This window comes from Mytilus californianus, unplaced genomic scaffold (genome assembly GCF_021869535.1).
Source record: "Mytilus californianus isolate M0D057914Y unplaced genomic scaffold, xbMytCali1.0.p SCAF_8, whole genome shotgun sequence".
Taxonomy (NCBI): Eukaryota; Metazoa; Mollusca; class Bivalvia; order Mytilida; family Mytilidae; genus Mytilus; species Mytilus californianus.
In genome coordinates, this window is record NW_026262734.1 from 111,938,091 (window position 1) to 111,957,276 (window position 19,186).

The 19,186-nt window shown below is 35.6% G+C and overlaps 1 protein-coding gene and 1 long non-coding RNA gene across 14 annotated transcripts in view; one reads left to right on the top strand and one right to left on the bottom strand.

Annotated features, from left to right (window-relative positions):
- Nucleotides 1-338: 338 nt before the first annotated feature.
- The window catches only part of LOC127711594 (uncharacterized), an 84,835-nt gene continuing 65,987 nt past the window's right edge, over nt 339-19,186 (bottom strand). For 7 of the 13 annotated variants that reach the window (XM_052217685.1, XM_052217686.1, XM_052217683.1 and 4 more), the window contains 6 exons: nt 18,045-18,356; nt 15,267-15,302; nt 4,687-4,731; nt 2,287-3,773; nt 1,603-1,788; nt 339-1,503 (listed from right to left, as the gene is read on the bottom strand). In XM_052217685.1, coding sequence (XP_052073645.1) covers nt 634-1,503; nt 1,603-1,788; nt 2,287-3,773; nt 4,687-4,731; nt 15,267-15,302; nt 18,045-18,356 — 2,936 coding nt within the window. In that variant the 3' untranslated portion in view covers nt 339-633. The remainder of the gene's footprint in view (nt 1,504-1,602; nt 1,789-2,286; nt 3,774-4,686; nt 4,732-15,266; nt 15,303-18,044; nt 18,357-19,186) is intronic. The other 6 variants (XM_052217690.1, XM_052217694.1, XM_052217693.1 and 3 more) reach the window with 6 other exon arrangements.
- LOC127711601 (uncharacterized) lies at nt 1,090-2,246 on the top strand. The gene is made up of 4 exons (XR_007986802.1): nt 1,090-1,226; nt 1,326-1,559; nt 1,860-2,021; nt 2,121-2,246. It is a non-coding gene; the product is annotated as an uncharacterized LOC127711601 (long non-coding RNA).

Genomic DNA, 19,186 nt, shown 5'->3' on the forward strand with positions numbered 1-19,186 from the left:
AATAATCATGATAATTGTTAATACCTCTACGTTTTCTTGAATAAAAAGACAATTTGAATTTTACATTTTTACAATTTTACAAATGATATTATAGAACTATTTCTTCAAGAGATTATAACGAGGACATTCACATATACAATGTTTTTCATCTTCAACTTTATCCAACATAACCTTTGTGATTTATCTATATAATTGTTTTTTGCATATCCATCTGTCTCTGTTTTTAGGGGGTGTGCACCTATCTTTCATACTGCTGGTCTATCTTTAAATGCTTTCAATTCCAAATAATTTGCTGTATTTTTTTAATCGTGTTAATTGAAAAACAAGCCAACAGTTAGTTACTTTATCTGATTTAACAGTATTTTCACTAAAATCTTTCCAATAGTTCTTTAAAACAAGATATGTATGTATATATATGTATAAAAAGAGATTTGTTAATATAGACAGCAACCTAACAATACAATAGAGAGAAAAAACAAAACCGGTAAAGGTTAATATAAGTATAGACTAGTGCCGATACTTCAAACTATAAACTAATTTCAGCTTTATGAGGTTTTAAATAAATGAATTACGATACATGTATGAAAATGTCCAAATTCTAAAAAAAAAAAAAAACATCCTTCACCATGTTCACTAATCATTTTGACATAAATGTTGATCTATTCGTTTTCCTTTTAACAATTGTTCTATTTCTATATGTCCTTGCCACTGTGCTACACTAAGAGAATTTTTACCTTTATTGTTACATTTATTGACATCAGCTGAATGTTGTAACAGTTCTATAACAACATCAACATGTCCTTTCTGACTTGCCCAATAAAGTGAAGAACATCCATCATCATCACAGAGATTAATATCAACATCATCACAATGAAGAAGTACATGTACAACCTCAATCCTGTTGTTGTAACAAGCAATCTGTAATGGTGGGTGGCCATCATTACTACATTTATTGACATCAGCTGAATGTTGTATTAGTACTTTAACAACATCAACATGTCCATTCTGACTTGCCATATAAAGTGAAGAACATCCATCATCATCACAGAGATCAATATCAACATCATCACACTGAAGAAGTACATGTACAACCTCTATCCTGTTGTTGTAACAAGCAATCTGTAATGGTGGGGTGCCATCATTACTACATTTATTGACATCAGCTGAATGTTGTAACAGTACTTTAACAACATCAACATGTCCATTCTGACTTGCTATAGACAGAGGTGATACACCATTATTGTCACATTTATTGACATCAGGTGAATGTTGTAACAGTACTTTAACAACATCAACATGTCCATTCTGACTTGCTACATACAGAGGTGATACACCATTATTGTCACATTTATTGACATCAGCTGAATGTTGTAACAGTTCTTTAACAACATCAACATGTCCATTCTGACTTGCTACATACAGAGGTGATACACCATTATTGTCACATTTATTGACATCAGCTGAATGTTGTAACAGTACTTTAACAACATCAACATGTCCATTCTGACTTGCTACATACAGAGGTGATACACCATTATTGTCACATTTATTGACATCAGGTGAATGTTGTAACAGTACTTTAACAACATCAACATGTCCTACCTGACTTGCTATAGACAGAGGTGATACACCATCATTACTACATTTATTGACATCAGCTGAATGTTGTAACAGTACTTTAACAACATTAACATGTCCTTTCTGACTTGCCATATAAAGTGAAGAACATCCATCATCATCACAGAGATCAATATCAACATCATCACACTGAAGAAGTACATGTACAACCTCTATCCTGTTGTTGTAACAAGCAATCTGTAATGGTGGGGTGCCATCATTACTACATTTATTGACATCAGCTGAATGTTGTAACAGTTCTTTAACAACATCAACATGTCCTTTCTCACTTGCTATATACAGAGGTGATACACAATCATTACTACACTTATTGACATCAGCTGAATGTTGTAACAGTTCTTTAACAACATTAACATATCCATTCTGACTTGCTATATACAGAGGTGATGCATCATCATTCCTACATTTATTGACATCAGCTAAATGTTGTAACAGTACTTTAACAACATTAACATGTCCTTTCTCACTTGCTATATACAGAGGTGATACATCATCATTGTTACATTTATTGACATCAGCTGAATGTTGTAACAGTTCTTTAACAACATCAACATGTCCTTCCTGACTTGCTATATAAAGTGAAGAACATCCATCATCATCACAGAGATTAATATCAACATCATCACTCTGAAGAAGTACATGTACAACCTCTATCTTGTTGTTGTAACAAGCAATCTGTAGTGGTGGGGTTCCATCATTACTACATTTATTGACATCAGCTGAATGTTGTAACAGTTCTTTAACAACATCAACATGTTCTTCCTGACTTGCCCATAATAAAGGGAAGTTACCATCCTCTCTACAATAATTAATGTCACTATTCCTACTTATCAACCATTTGACAAGTTCAATAGTACCCATATAACAACTTCCTGAAAGTGCTATATCTTTATTGTGAATATCTTTAGTAGAAACAAGTTGTTGTTGTTTTGATAAATCAAGTTGGTTTAAACGTGTTATGAAGTTTTCTGTAAATGTAGTAGACTTCATGTTTCTGTTGACACATACACTGTATACATAACCATTCTCCCAGTCTATCAGTAACCTTTCTATATATCTATTTATATATTTATCAGGTATTCTTATTACAAACTCTGTTTCTGTGCCCATGTTATCTGTTATCTTCCATAGAAATCTCTCCTCAATGAAATCAGTATTAGCATGATCAATGAAAATCTGTATCATCTTCTCCCCAAAGTATTTAGCAAGGAAATCAAACAACTTATCATGGATTATTTTGTATTTATTATCCTCCTTGACCACGTAGGTACCATCAAGTGTTTCAAGTGATTTCTTTAAACGTTTGATGGATGCTCCTTTATTCAATTCACATTCTTCTAGTAAATCTTCTAGGACTGCTCCTATCTTCTTATCTTTTGAGGAGAAGTTTTCTTCTGTCAACGTGTTGTTGAACATTACACAAAGGACCAAGCTACAATATTTCATTTTACCAGTATCACCTTCTTTATACATTTGAGCAACTTGATCTTTAAAAACGCCAAAAGGATTGCTAAAAAAAGTACTTAGGCTTACATTTTTCTGGAGGTTCTGTTTATGATACAAGCTACATAAAAGCGGGAAAAAGTCATATTTTTCAGACAATTTCATTGCTTCATCAGTATTTTCCTTAAAATACATTCCAGCTAAAGCTATTTTTTCAGCAGCACTAAATCTGAATTCTTGTGCACTCAAATCGATGTTACACATTTTGAAAATAGATAGGTCGCTAAATATTTCATCTTTGTAAACTTCCAATCTACATGTAGATATAATTTTACAACATTGGTCTGTAAGAAGAGATGTAATGTCATTAAGATTTTGTTTCCAGTCATTGTAAATTTGTTGATTAAGAGTATATCTGCCACACACATCATCATAGACAAATAATGTTTTCCTATCATGTTTAAACCATTTTCCAATATCTTCAGGTTTACTACATGGAATTACAGTATAGCCATGTTTCTTCATTATGAGGGCAATGTGTTTAGAAAGAAAACTTTTTCCAGTGCCAGAATTTCCAACCAGGGTAACGGAACTTTGTGTCAAAACTTTTTGCATTACATGTTTTTCTGCTTCAGTGCTAACAAACTGTTGATCATCCTTTTTCCACTGTTCCAAACGTCTTTCGAACTGCTCTGTAAAAAATGAAATACAATAAATTAACTATCGATTTTAAGTTCAAATTTCAAGGTGAAATACCACAAAAATAAAGTATACTTCATCATGTTCATATATCTTGGGTGTTTTGAAGCACCATTCTTTTTTTTTTATTCATATTTTTAAAACTTAAGATGATGGTTATTTTCTGCAATGCGATGAAATGTGGTGTGAAATTTTCACTGATGTACTAATTTAAATTTAATCCATGGTAAATATTTCTTTACTTAAATCAAAGAAACATACTGTTAAATGCCAGCTAAACAAAGACTAATAGGAGAATATCAGTGGTGGTATTACCCCTTAAGAAAAATACTCTGACAAGTATGTTATTATTTATTATCATTGTTGTGACATTTTATATGTTTTGTAGTAACTTCTATATGTTCACACTACATGTACTATGTTTGTTTATGGTTTTTGTCATAAAATTAATAAGTGCCTAATTTATTATTCCAAAGCACTTATTTTCTGCATGTTCTGTGTGTTTTCAAGTTGGTGTCGCAGATCTCTTAAATGACCCCAAAATAAACTGTGACATGCAAATAATTTGATTTCTACCTTTGAATCAAAATACAAGCAGTATAAAAGGAGTCGATAAATACAAACTAGAAAACTTACACCGCTTGCACATTTTTTTGTGTCATAGAAACAAATGATAAATACTGATGCCAAAAAAGCGAATCATTTTCCTTTTTTTTTATTTCATGTTACAAGCAAAGCTTAAATTTGAGTGCCTGCATGACAACATGAAAAGTATAAAGTGATTGTATCCTCAATACAAGCCCTTATCAATCAAAACATGTGTATTTTCCAGTTATATATACTAATATGCCTTATTGTAGGATTAATGGTAAGTAATGTTCCAATGTTCTACATCAATAAACTTACCAAGTATATGTTTAGGAATAACTTCATCGTGATCCATCAGAATATCTTAAAAAAATAAAAACAACAAATTATGAACATGATACTCTCAGATTGAACTTGTTGTCCTTTGTGCTTTGTATCAATCTGGTAGGTTAAATGAAATAAGAAGATTAGCCCTTTTAACTAATTTTTATAGTTCCTTCTTTTGCTGTACTGTTACATCACTTTCCCAAGTAAGGGGAAGGTTTGACACCGGTACACGTTTAACCTCGCCACATTACGTAAGTTCATGCCCAAAGTCAGGGGAGGGTTTGACATCGGTACACAAGTTTAACCTTGCCACATTATGTATGTTCATGCCCTAAGTCAGGGGAGGGTTTGACATCGGTACACATGTTTAACCTTGCCACATTATGTATGTTCATGCCCCAAGTCAGGGGAGGGTTTGACATCGGTACACATGTTTAACCTCGCCACATTATGTATGTTCATGCCCCAAGTCAGGGGAGGGTTTGACACCTTTACACATGTTTAACTTTGCCACATTTTGTATGTTTATGCCCCAAGTCAGGGGAAGGTTTGACACCTGTACACGTGTTTAACCTTGCCACATTATGTATGTTTATGCCCCAAGTCAGGGGAGGGTTTGACATCGGTACACATGTTTAACCTCGCCACATTATGTATGTTCATGCGCCAAGTCAGGGGAGGGTTTGACACCTTTACACATGTTTAACTTTGCCACATTTTGTATGTTTATGCCCCAAGTCAGGGGAAGGTTTGACACCTGTACACGTGTTTAACCTTGCCACATTATGTATGTTCATGCCCCAAGTCAGGGGAGGGTTTGACACCTTTACACATGTTTAACTTTGCCACATTATGTATGTTTATGCCCCAAGTCAGGGGAAGGTTTGACACCTGTACACGTGTTTAACTTTGCCACATTATGTATGTTCATGCCCCAAGTCAGAGAAGGGTTTGACACTGGTACACATGTTTAACCTCGCCACATTATGTATGTTCATGTCCCAAGTAAGGGGAGGGTTTGACACTGGTACACATGTTTAACCTTGCCACATTATGTATGTTCATGTCCCAAGTTAGGGGAGGGTTTGACACTGGTACACATGTTAAACCTCACCACATTATGTATGTTCATGTCCCAAGCGAGGGGAGGTTTTGACACTGGTACACATGTTAAACCTCGCCACATTATGTATGTTCATGTCCCAAGTCAGAGGAGGGTTTGACACTGGTACACATGTTTAACCTTGCCACATTATGTATGTTCATACCCCAGGTTAGGGGAGGGTTTGACACCGGTACACACGTTTAATCTTGCCACGATTATGTATGTTCATGTCCCAAGTTAGGGGAGGGTTTGACACCTGTACACATGTTAAACCTCGCCACATTATGTATGTTCATGTCCCAAGGTAGGGGAGCGTTTGACACCAGTAAACATGTTTAACCTTGCCACATTATGTATGTTCATACCCCAGGTTAGGGGAGGGTTAGACACCGGTACACATGTTAAGCCTCGCCACATTATGTATGTTCATGTCCCAAGTAAGGGGAGGCTTTGACACTGGTACATGTTAAACCTCGCCACATTATGTATGTTCATGTCCCAAGTTAGGGGAGGGTTTGACACTAATACACATGTTTAACCTCGCCACATTATTTATGTTCCTGCCCCAAGTTAGGGGAGGGTTTGACACCAGTAAACATGTTTAACCTTGCCACATATTGTATGTTCATGTCCCAAGTAGGGGAGGGTTTGACACCGGTACACATGTTTAACCTTGCCACATTATGTATGTTCATGTCCCAAGTTGGGGGAGAGTTTGACACCGGTACACACGTTTAACCTTGCCACATTATGTATGTTCATGCCCCAAGTTAGGGGAGGGTTTGACACAGGTACACATGTTTAACCTTGCCACATTATGTATGTTCATGCCCCAGGTTAGGGGAGGGTTTTACACCAGTACACATGTGTAACCTTGCCACATAATCTATGTTCATGTCCCAAGTCAGGGGAGGGTTTGACACCAGTAAACATGTTTAACCTTGCCACATTATGTATGTTCATGTCCCAAGTTAGGGGAGGGTTTGACACCGGTACACATGTTTAACCTTGCCACATTATGTATGTTCATGTCCCAAGTTGGTGGAGAGTTTGACACCGGTACACACGTTTAACCTTGCCACATTATGTATGTTCATGCCCCAAGTTAGGGGAGGGTTTGACACAGGTACACATGTTTAACCTTGCCACATTATGTATGTTCATGCCCCAGGTTAGGGGAGGGTTTGACACCAGTACACATGTGTAACCTTGCCACATAATCTATGTTCATGTCCCAAGTCAGGGGAGGGTTTGACACCGGTACACATGTTTAACCTTGCCACATTATGTATGTTCATGTCCCAAGTCAGGGGAGGGTTTGACACCGGTACTCATGTTTAACATTGCCACATTATGTATGTTCATGCCCAAAGTCAGGGGAGGGTTTGTCACCGGTACACATGTTTAACCTTGCCACATTATGTATGCTCATGCCCCAAGTTAGGGGAAGGTTTGACCCTGGTACACTTGTTTAACCTTGCCACATTATGTATGTTCATGTCCCAAGTTAGGGGAGAGTTTGACACCGTTACACACGTTTAACCTTGCCACATTATGTATGTTTATGCCCCAAGTCAGAGGAGGGTTTGACACCGGTACACACGTTTAATCTTGCCACATTATGTATGTTCATGTCCCAAGTTAGGGGAGGGTTTGACACCTGTACACATGTTAAACCTCGCCACATTATGTATGTTCATGTCCCAAGGTAGGGGAGGGTTTGACACCAGTAAACATGTTTAACCTTGCCACATTATGTATGTTCATACCCCAGGTTAGGGGAGGGTTAGACACCGGTACACATGTTAAGCCTCACCACATTATGTATGTTCATGTCCCAAGTAAGGGGAGGCTTTGACACTGGTACACATGTTAAACCTCGCCACATTATGTATGTTCATGTCCCAAGTTAGGGGAGGGTTTGACACTGGTACACACGTTTAACCTTGCCACATATTGTATGTTCATGTCCCAAGTTAGGGGAGGGTTTGACACCGTTACACATGTTTAACCTTGCCACATTATGTATGTTCATGTCCCAAGTTGGTGGAGAGTTTGACACCGGTACACACGTTTAACCTTGCCACATTATGTATGTTCATGCCCCAAGTTAGGGGAGGGTTTGACACAGGTACACATGTTTAACCTTGCCACATTATGTATGTTCATGCCCCAGATTAGGGGAGGGTTTGACACCAGTACACATGTGTAACCTTGCCACATAATCTATGTTCATGTCCCAAGTCAGGGGAGGGTTTGACACCGGTACACATGTTTAACCTTGCCACATTATGTATGTTCATGTCCCAAGTCAGGGGAGGGTTTGACACCGGTACTCATGTTTAACATTGCCACATTATGTATGTTCATGCCCAAAGTCAGGGGAGGGTTTGTCACCGGTACACATGTTTAACCTTGCCACATTATGTATGCTCATGCCCCAAGTTAGGGGAAGGTTTGACCCTGGTACACTTGTTTAACCTTGCCACATTATGTATGTTCATGTCCCAAGTTAGGGTAGGGTTTGACACCGGTACACATGTTTAACCTCGCCACATTATTTATGATCATGTCTCAAGTCAGGGGAGGGTTTGACACCTTTACACATGTTTAACCTTGCCACATTATGTATGTTCATACCCCAGGTTAGGGGAGGGTTAGACACCGGTACACATGTTAAACCTCGCCATATTATGTATGTTCATGTCCCAAGTAAGGAGAGGCTTTGACACTGGTACACATGTTTAACCTTGCCACATTATGTATGTTCATGTCCCAAGTTAGGGGAGGGTTTGACAATGGTACACATGTTTAACCTCTCCACATTATTTATGTTCCTGCCCCAAGTTAGGAGAGGGTTTGACACCAGTAAACATGTTTAACCTTGCCACATTATGTATGTTCATGCCCCAAGTCAGGGGAGGGTTTGACACCGGTACACATGTTTAACCTTGCCACATTATGTATGCTCATGCCCCAAGTTAGGGGAAGGTTTGACCCTGGTACACTTGTTTAACCTTGCCACATTATGTATGTTTATGCCCCAAGTTAGGGGAGGGTTTGACACCTGTACACACGTTTAACCTTGCCACATTATGTATGTTCATGTCCCAAGTTAGGGTAGGGTTTGACACCGGTACACATGTTTAACCTTGCCACATTATGTATGTTCATACCCCAGGTTAGGGGAGGGTTTGACACCGGTACACATGTTAAACCTCGCCACATTATGTATGTTCATGCCACAAGTTAGGGGAGGGTTTGACACTGGTACCCATGTTTAACCTTGCCACATTATGTATGTTTATGCCCCAAATTATGGAAGGGTTTGACACCGGTACACATGTTTAACCTTGCCACATTATGTATGTTTATGCCCCAAGTTAGGGGAGGGTTTGCCACCGGTACACGTTTAACCTTGGCACATTATGTATGTTCATGCCCCAAGTCAGGAGCCTGTAATTCAGTGATTGTCATTTTTTGCTGTGTATTATATTTCATACATAAATCAGGCTGTTAGTGTCTTGTTAGAATTGTTTCACATTTGTCATTTCAGTGCCTTTAATAGCTTACTTTGAGGTATGGATTTTGCTCATTGTTGAAGGCTGTATGGTGACCTATATTTGCTAACTTTTACGTCATTTGGTCTCTGGCAGGTAGTTTTCTCATTGACAATCTTACCACATATTCTTTTTTTCCTATTAACAATTATGAATAAGTTTTGGCTTACACCAAAATTACACGGCCTAATACTAAAAAGAGTGCACTGAAATGTTGCACCTGCTAAATCGATCATTACTGAATAATTTGTTGACAGTCCCAAGTAATGTCTAAGATAACTGCAAATGTCAAGAAATGTTATGGCAATACAAAGTCCCCTACCGGTTAAAAATTCATTGTACTGGAACAAAATGCTAACTTCATCTATAAGTTGTCATGGTGTAAACTATATAACAAATATGAAGTCAATATCTTCAGACATGAACAAAAAAGAAAATAAACTGTTAACACAGAGATACGTCTCGCCTATTTGTATTTTTGATAATGCAAATGTTGAAATTAACATAGCAGTACTTTATCATATAAGTTATGCAAATATTCAAAGTCAATGAACCATGACTGAAGGTACATGGCTAAACAATCTCCATCATTGTCCACAGAAATGAGATGTGCCAATACTAATACAACTGCATACAAAATACCATTGACTTATCATAAGTCCTTCCTTTTAAACAAACCTAAACACAAACATTAACACTAACTTGTAAACTATGTAAAAGTTTCAAAGTCCATGAACCACGATCAAGACTTGCAAATGCCAATTAATTTGCATACCAAATATCATTGACTTAACAGTAGCTGTTCATCTTAAACTGATCTAATCACAAACTTAATACATGTAAACTAGGCAAAAGTTTCAAAGTCAGTAGACCATGCATGAGGGGGCGGGGCCAAATATTCTCATTGGGAATGAGATGTGCCAATGCTTATACAACTGTATACCAATTAACATTGGCCTATCATTAATGTTTCCCTAATTACAAACTAATACATGTACACTATTCAGTGGTTGTCGTTTGTTGCAGTGTTACATATGGGCAATAATTTGGTATTGGGACTGTTTCTGATAACGATAGAAAAGTGATAAAATATTGTATTTTGTTGAGAGAAATTGTTGCTCCACCATCAAATGCTATTATTTCTATTAAAATATAGGTGCTTTCTAATCTCCCCTAGAGGGAATTTGAAATAAACAAATGTTTAAGATTATCAGGCCACTTTTGTATGTCGTTTCTTACCGTTATTTTCGCTTCCGAAGTGGGTGACGCTGCCCGATTTAAAGATAATCGTTGCCTGCAAAATCGTAACTTTTGCTTTCAAATAATAAAAAACATCGATCAAAAAGAATAGTCAGAAGAAATTGCCAAGAACTTTAAGTATTTTTGTAGCAGGTGTAAGAAAAGTAGCGTTATTTTGGTTTCCGATTTCGTAACGCAAATTTTAGATGGTGTAGTCTGCTTTATTGTACTTGAATTATTCATAACAATATGCAAATATGAACTCTCATGAGATGTTCAAACAGGTAAATCATTGATTATTTACATTCTAGTTTTGTTCTTTGTAATAATTAAGTTAGAAAATGACGTTATCGTTATGCGTTACATTTCACACGAAACAGAAGTCCATTTTATTTACTTTTTTTTATTTAAATAGTTTTTGTCGTTCAGTCCAAATCATTTCCGGTCATACGTGAAACGTGTGGCTAACATGTGATTAAGCGCTTACGGCCGGGTATATGAAATATTAGGTCTAAGCATCGTTTTTGTTTCCAACGGGATAGTAGCAAGCATATTATGTAGACTGTTTTCATATTGTTTAAAAAAGGAAAATACAATTTTCAAAGAGATCGCGCCGGGGGTCTATTATTTTTCATACGTGCATAATGTTAAACATACGATCTTGAGTGAAAATAAATGCCCAACGGCTTGACAAAATCAATTTCTTATTCGGGGGACGTTACAACACACTTTGTTTCCGGATAACGATGAAAAGGGTCCTTGGAAAATTCTATCAACATTACATTTCTTATCATTCTGCCGATGCTTGTTGAATTGATTTTGCTTTAGCAGTAAATTGTACTTGATATTTAAGGTAAATAAAGATAATTTTTAAAAAAATACATGTTGATATACCCTTACACTTGGAATGTACAGAGTTGGTATCTTTGTCACAAATTTTTTTTTTTTTTTAATTTTAATCATATTCTGCAAACACTTTTCAAAAATGCAATAATATTGTCAAAGGAGAAGTAAACTTTTACCATGCATGACTTGAAAGGAAGTACTTTATCGATTTTAGCCCACTAAAGAAGGTTAACAAAAAAATATGTGGAAACCATGTAGATGGTGTACAGGTCACAGATAGCACATGTACAGATGCCTATTATAAGATTTTAATTCCAAGTTAAAAGTTTTTTACTTTACTGGATTAATAGGAATTTGACATTGGAATTAATTGTATAAAACTGGAATTTAAAAACCAATAAATACATTTTTTTCGCTAAAACATCAAGATACAACGATTATGGTATCCTGTAACAGTAAAGAAAACGTTGAAATTTCTGAATAAATTGCACTAATTTTTTTCAAAACAAACACATATTCAGGAGTTTAATAGTAATACTATTACATTTAAGACAGACTTTAACCAGAGATGCAAATCTAAATGCATAAGTATGCCAGTAATAAATCAATACACGGAAACGGCCAATGTTGTATCCAGTTCAGTTGTATGCGTCACAATTTCATAGCTTTTCAAAAGTGTTAGTTCCCTTCAGGTAAGTAGTGCCGGTTCACTGCCTGCATGGCCAATATATCAAAACACTTTTCTTTTCAACTTAAAAGTAACATTTTGCTTTGAAAATATGTTCACCTAGATATCAAATTTGCCATAAAACATTGCATGAAATAACATGTCACTTTAATGTTGACATGTAAAATAAGCATTTTTACAGTTGCCCTTGCTGAAAGGAACTAGGGTTCTGTTTAATCTAAGGACTTGTGACTTTGAAGATCGGTCATAATTTGTATTGAATGATAAGAAGTTACCATCAAACTTGTGACCTTTAGAGAAACGAGCCCAATAACAACTTACCAGAATTTTTTTTTTAATCAGATTTATATATTTGTGGTCACAAATTTTGGAAAGAAATTTAGTGAAATAAACTAGGCTATTCTTTTTGGTATATGAGGTTTTTGGTTATATTTCTGTAATCCATGGTACTTAATTGTAATTTTCCAGCAGTTGTAATGAATGGGTGTAAACAATTAATATAGGATTTCATTGAATTTCTATCATGTCTATTCACCCACAAAATAATGTTTTGTATATGGAATCTTGTCTTTATAAAAAAGAAGATGTGGTATGATTGCCAATTAGACAACTCTCCACAAGAGACCAAATGATACAGAAATTTACAGCTGAGCTACAGGTCACCGTACGGCCTTCAACAATGAGCAAAGCCCATACCACATAGTCAGCTATAAAAGGTCCCGAAATCACAAACGTAAAACAATTCAAACTTTTATTGGATATAAGAAGATTTTGTGTGAGTGCCAATGAGACAACTCTCCATCTAAGTCAAAATTTATAAAAGTAAACCAATATAGGTCAAAGTACGGTCTTCAACACGAAGCCTTGGCTCACACCGAACAGCAAGCTATAAAGGGCCCCAAAAATACTAGTGTAAAACCATTCGAACGGGAAAACCAACAGTCTAATCTATATAAAAACATGCAACTGAACTAGTATACATATTTGTTTAGGGGCCAGCTAAAGGACGCCTCCGGTGCGGGAGTTTCTCGCTACATTGAAGACCTATTGGTGGACTTCAGCTGTTGTCTGCTCTATGGTCGGGTTGTTGTCTCTTTGACACATTCCCCATTTCCATTCTCAATTTTAAATTTTACAAAAAGCAAGGGACAGGGTGGACGTTACAAGATACTACTTATACTGTGGATAAAATGGACATCACTCACATATTGGATGTTCAAAACATTAATATGTTTGTTGGATCATGCTTTTTGTTTTGTGTTCAATAAAATTTAGAAATTTAAAATGTCCTGCATCTTTCCAATTGAATCAAAAGTGAGAGCTGAGAAAGTGCCTCCCAACACCCCATACATTCACTTCTGGAACAGCCCCTTATAGAAAAGTACATTATATAAGATAAGTAGCACTAGCTAGATCTCCCAGTTTTTACAGTGCTTGAATTTTCTGGTTAGTGACGCATAAGCACAAAGTGTTAACCATGCAATTGTGTTACTGAGCTAGCTAGCACACTGCATTGGGTTTCTAAGGGCATGAAGGGTTAGTAGGCACATGTGCTACATATAAAAGTGTATATAAGAATTATAACAAAAAGCAAGAGAAAATACATTGGTAGTCAAAATCAGTAGATGCAAGTCGGCGCTCAAAATAATTTATTATAGTGACATCCTAAAGTGCCCTTGTTTCTATATTCTCATAGTTTTTATTGTCTATTGGAAAAATTATCAAAAACAGTCCTAAATTTAAAAACCAAAGTTATAAGTAACATTATCAAGAAAAAGTTTACTGTACAGATTATTTTAAGCTGATTTTCCAATTAAAATAAAACTAAATAAATGCTTTCGGTTTCTTGAGGTTTCCTGTCGCGTTTAAAAAAAACCTTAATTTAACATTGAAAATACATTTTAAATATTAACATGAAGCAAGTAACACTAGTAATGGTGTTCATTTATGTCTTTTGAAATAAATTGTGCAAAATAAAGAAAATAAAGTTTTGTTTCCTGTTTGGTTTCCTGTCACGAAAACGGTGAATCAAAATGGATTAATTTTTCCTCAAAAAACCCACTTGTTCCATTAATACTATTCTCACACCAACACAACCCACAGAATAAAAGTTAAAGTTTTAGAACTTAAAAAAAAAGATACAAAAAGAAACCAAAGGCCGAATACCAAATTATTGCCCATATTTGTTTTTCATTCATTTTTTGTACTTAAATTAGGCTGTTAGTTTTCTCGTTTGAATTGTTTTATATTTGTCATTTCGGGGCCTTCTATAGCTGACTATGCGGTATGGGCTTTGCTCATTGTTGAAGGCCGTACAGTGACATATAGTTGTTAATCTCTGTGTCATTTGGTCTCTTGTGAAGAGTTGTCTCATGGGCAATCACACCACATCTTCTTTTTCATGTTTTTTATAAGTAAAGTTTCAAAGTCAATAGACCATGACTGAGGGGGCGGCACAAATTATCTCCATGGCAATGATATATGCCAATGCTTATACAACTGCATACCAAATATCATTGACCTTCCACTAGTGGTTCCCCTTAAACTGACCTAATCACAAACTAATACATGTAAACTATTAGCAAAAGTTTCAAAGTCAATAGACCATGACTGAGGGGGCAGGGCCAAATTATTTCCATGACAATGAGATGTGCCAATGATAATACAATTGCATATCAAATATCATTGACCTAACACTAGTGGTTCACCATAAACTAGACCTAATCACAAACTAATACACGTAAACTAAGCAAAAGTTTCAAATTCAATAGACCATGGACATGACTGAGGGGGCAGGGCCAAATAATTTCCATGGCAATGAGATGTGCCAATGATTTAACAACTGCATACCAAATATCATTGACCTTACACTAGTGGTTCACCATAAACTAGACCTAATCACAAACTAATACATTGTTGACGCCGCCGCCGCCGTGTGGAAATATTTGACAGACAGACAGACGGATGGAGTGCAAACCTAAAGTCCCCTTCGACTTCGTCAGTAAGGGACTAAAAATAGCTGTAGATAATCACACTAAGGGTAAAACTGCTATAAGACAATTAACATCAATTTGAAAAAAATATACATCTTTCAGTCTTGCGTGAAGTTCAGTGAACTATATTATATGGTTACCTTTTTTCTCATGTCTGTCTTTGAGTTTCTTTATTCCTGAAACAAGACAAACTGCCTAGATGTTTCATAGTCTAAATATTTCTATAACTGAAACCCAACATTGTACAACATAATTTTGTCATAAAGGTAAAGCAAAAACAATATTTATATCTCAAGTCATTTTTTTATCAATAATTTACAAAATTGAAGATTTAACAAATTGAACACAACTGACGAAAGTGTTAAAAGAATTAATAAATTACTATTAGCAGTTAAGGTAGATGGGGTGTCTAAATATTGGCCAATAGATTTTTCTTAACCTTCTGTAAGACATCTTTGTCAATGAACTTTCTAAATTAAGTATAAAAACTGGAAGTTAGGGACCATATTGTCTCGTTAAAGTACATTGAAATTTACGAAATCACAGTTATTTTATAAGTGTAATATTGGGGCAACTTAATTCTTTTTATTGAGGAAACATCAAACAATAATTTTTTTTGAAATTCAATGAGGTGATTCAGCTTTTCAAAATACCTTCGAAATATCAATTAAAATAAGGGGGTCACAAGCCTTATTTTCTTGGGGAAAAAAAACAAAGTGAATCTGTGAGCTACTGCTCCCTAATGATACCCCCGCCCCGCTAAAAGTATAAGGCAAAAGGAAATTGTTGAGTGACGAATCTGAAAACGCATCACACGGTACAGCTGACTCATATAAACCCTGAAACCAAATTTCAGAAATCCTTGTAATGTAGTTCCTGAGAAAGATGCGACGAAAAATATTCATGGGACAGACGGACAGACTGACGGATGGACGGATGGATGCATGCATGGACGGACGGATTGAAGGATGGACTAAAAGACAGAGGTAAAACAGTATACCCCCACTTTTTTAAAGCGGGGGTATAAAAACGTAACTTGTCCTTTCAAATTCAATATAATTATTTGTCCTTGATTTTAAACGGACTTTCCAGAAAATTTTAAATACAAGAGTTTGCACACGCTGAAATGTCTCGCATTCTTTACTAACCATTGATTTTATGTTGATAGTCCTAAATATAAAGCTCAACTACAACCATCACATACACATGATAAACTTAATAAGATCCAAGAAAATGAGGTCACGGTCAGATAAACCAAACTGGAAATACATGTACACCTTGCAATCATTCCATACACCAAATATGCTTTAAATATAGTTGACCTATTGCACATAGTACATGTATCTAAGAAACAAACTTAACCAGGAAAACATTGATCAATGAACAATGAAAATGAGGTCAAGGTCAGATGTACCCTGCCAGACGGACATGTACACCTTACAATCATTACATGCTTAAAATATAGTTGACCTATTGCATACAGTATCTAAGAAACAAACCTAACCAGGAAAACTTAAGATTGACCAATGAACCATGAAAATGAGGTCATGGTCAGATGGTAATTTCCAGACAGACATATACACCTTACAATCATTCCATACACCATATATAGTTCACCTATTGCTTAAAGTACAAGAAAAACAGACCAAAAAAACAAAAACTTAACATTGAGCAATGAAAGGTGAAAATGAGGTCGAGGTCAAATAAAAACATGCCAAACTGACATGTACATCGTAAAATATTTTCATACACCAAATATAGTTGACCTATTGTATACAGTGTTAGAAAAACAGACCAAAACACAAAAACTTAACTTTAACCACTGAATCATGAAAATGAGGTCAAGAGGTCAGATGACACCTGCCAGTTGGACATGTACACCTTACAATCATTCCGTACACCAAATATAGTTGACCTATTGCATACAGTATAAGAAAAACAGACCAAAACACAAAAACCTAACTATAACCACTGAACCATGAAAATGAGGTCAAGGTCAGATGACACCTGCCAGTTGCACATGTACACCTTACAATCATTCCATACACCAAATATAGTAGACCTATTGCTTATAGTATCTGAGAAATGGACTTGACCACGGAAACTTAACCTTGTTCACTGATCCATGAAATGAGGTCGAGGTCAAGTGAAAACTGTCTGATAGCTATGAGGACCTTGCAAAGAAACGCACATACCAAATATAGTTATCCTATTACTCATATTAAGAGAGAAATTAAGAATACTAAAAATCTTAACTTTTTTTCAAGAAGTCACTGAATCATGAAAATGAGGTCAAGGACAATGGACATATGGCAGACGGAAACTTCCTAACATAAGGCATCTATATACAAAGTACATTGTAGGAAGGATCCAGGTCTTCTACTTTCTGAAATATTAAGCTTTTAAGAAGTTAGCTAACGCCGCCACCGCTGTCGCTCCCGGATCACTATCCCTATGTCGAGCATTCTGCAACAGAAGTTGCAGGCTCGACAATAATTAAAAACCAGTTTTTTAATAGTTCCTCTCTCTTTTCTGATTTAGCAGTATGTTTGTTTCCAACATTAAATCATTCCTTTTACAATTAAACATATATTGATGAAAACATGTCTTTTTTTCCTAAAATTGTATTTTTTTTAGCATATTATGTGCCAGATCAATATAATGGGAGGGGGCACTGACTGCCTGAGAGGGGGACCCACTCAAGTCATGCTTCAGTGATTCCCTAAATAATCAACCAAATTTTTCTCACAAAGGGGGAAGGGGGGGGGGGCTGCTTCTCTGAATAGATACACTCAATATGCTCTGATGTATAAGAAAATGGGCAGATTTTTATAATTATAATGTAAAATTTATGATATATATTGGAATCATCTAAGTAAATCAGGTACAATATTAATTTCAGAATCTGCTATAATTACCTATTTGACACAATTGTATGTCTTGATCTGACAATTCTGTCTTCTCCATTTCTGAAGCAACATCATGGTATTTTCCGTGTATTACAGCTTCAAGAAGGTGTTTGTATGCATCTCCACCTTTGCGAATCAATTTGTTGTATAAAAGTCTATTACTTTCCTGTTGAGTGAGTGAAGAATTACAAATTTCCTCTTTTTCTTCAGTACTTAAAACATCAGACTGATACAGGTGGTCAGCTATGTCTGTTTTGGAGTCAACACCATGGACAAACATCATGTAATTCTTTTGTAGTTTAACTTTGTGTTTATTCAACGCTGTAATATAAGAAAGGTTAACTTTGTTTTAACCTGTTTATTTACTTTTTACTTTAATTATTTAATTTTTTATTAACTGTGTATTTGCATTCAAGTGTCACAGGTCAAATTTATTCGTTCATTGTGTATTAATTTACGTTTTTTGATTGAGTTAAGCCTTCCAATTGATATTTTATAGTGTGTTTTTCTATGTTGTGATGTTATACTATTGTTTCAGAAAAGGGAGAAGGTTTGGTACCATTAAAACGTTTAATCCCGCTGCAAATGTTTGCACCTGTCCTAAGTCAGGAATCTGATTACAGTAGTCAGTCAGGGGACTTATTGAAATAAGTGATTTTTAAATCACTTATTTAAGTAGCAAATTTGAAGTTTTGTCACAAATTGTGTGATTTTGTAGTTTTACCAAAATTTTAAACACATAGGTTTAGATAATATCTTTTCATTAGTAAAATTGAAAAAAATGAACTTTTTGCTTCTTTTAAGCAGCAAGGTTTAATGCCTTTGATGCAATCATTTAGCTGCAAATTCTATTTTAGTTGAAAAAATGCTATAACTAGAGGCTCTCAAGAGCCTGTGTCGCTCACCTGTATTTACTGATGCTTTGGAAATCATGTAAAATAAGGTTAAAATCATGATTAATAGTATTAGATATTAGATATTATAATGATATCTAAGATAATAACAAAAAACTGCAAAAATTTTGTAAAATTACTAACTCAGGGGCAGCAACCCAACAACGGGTTGTCAGATTCGTCTGAAAAGTTCAGGGCAGATAAATCTAAATCTGATGAACATTTTTGCCACCTGTCAGATTTGCTCTAAATGCTTTA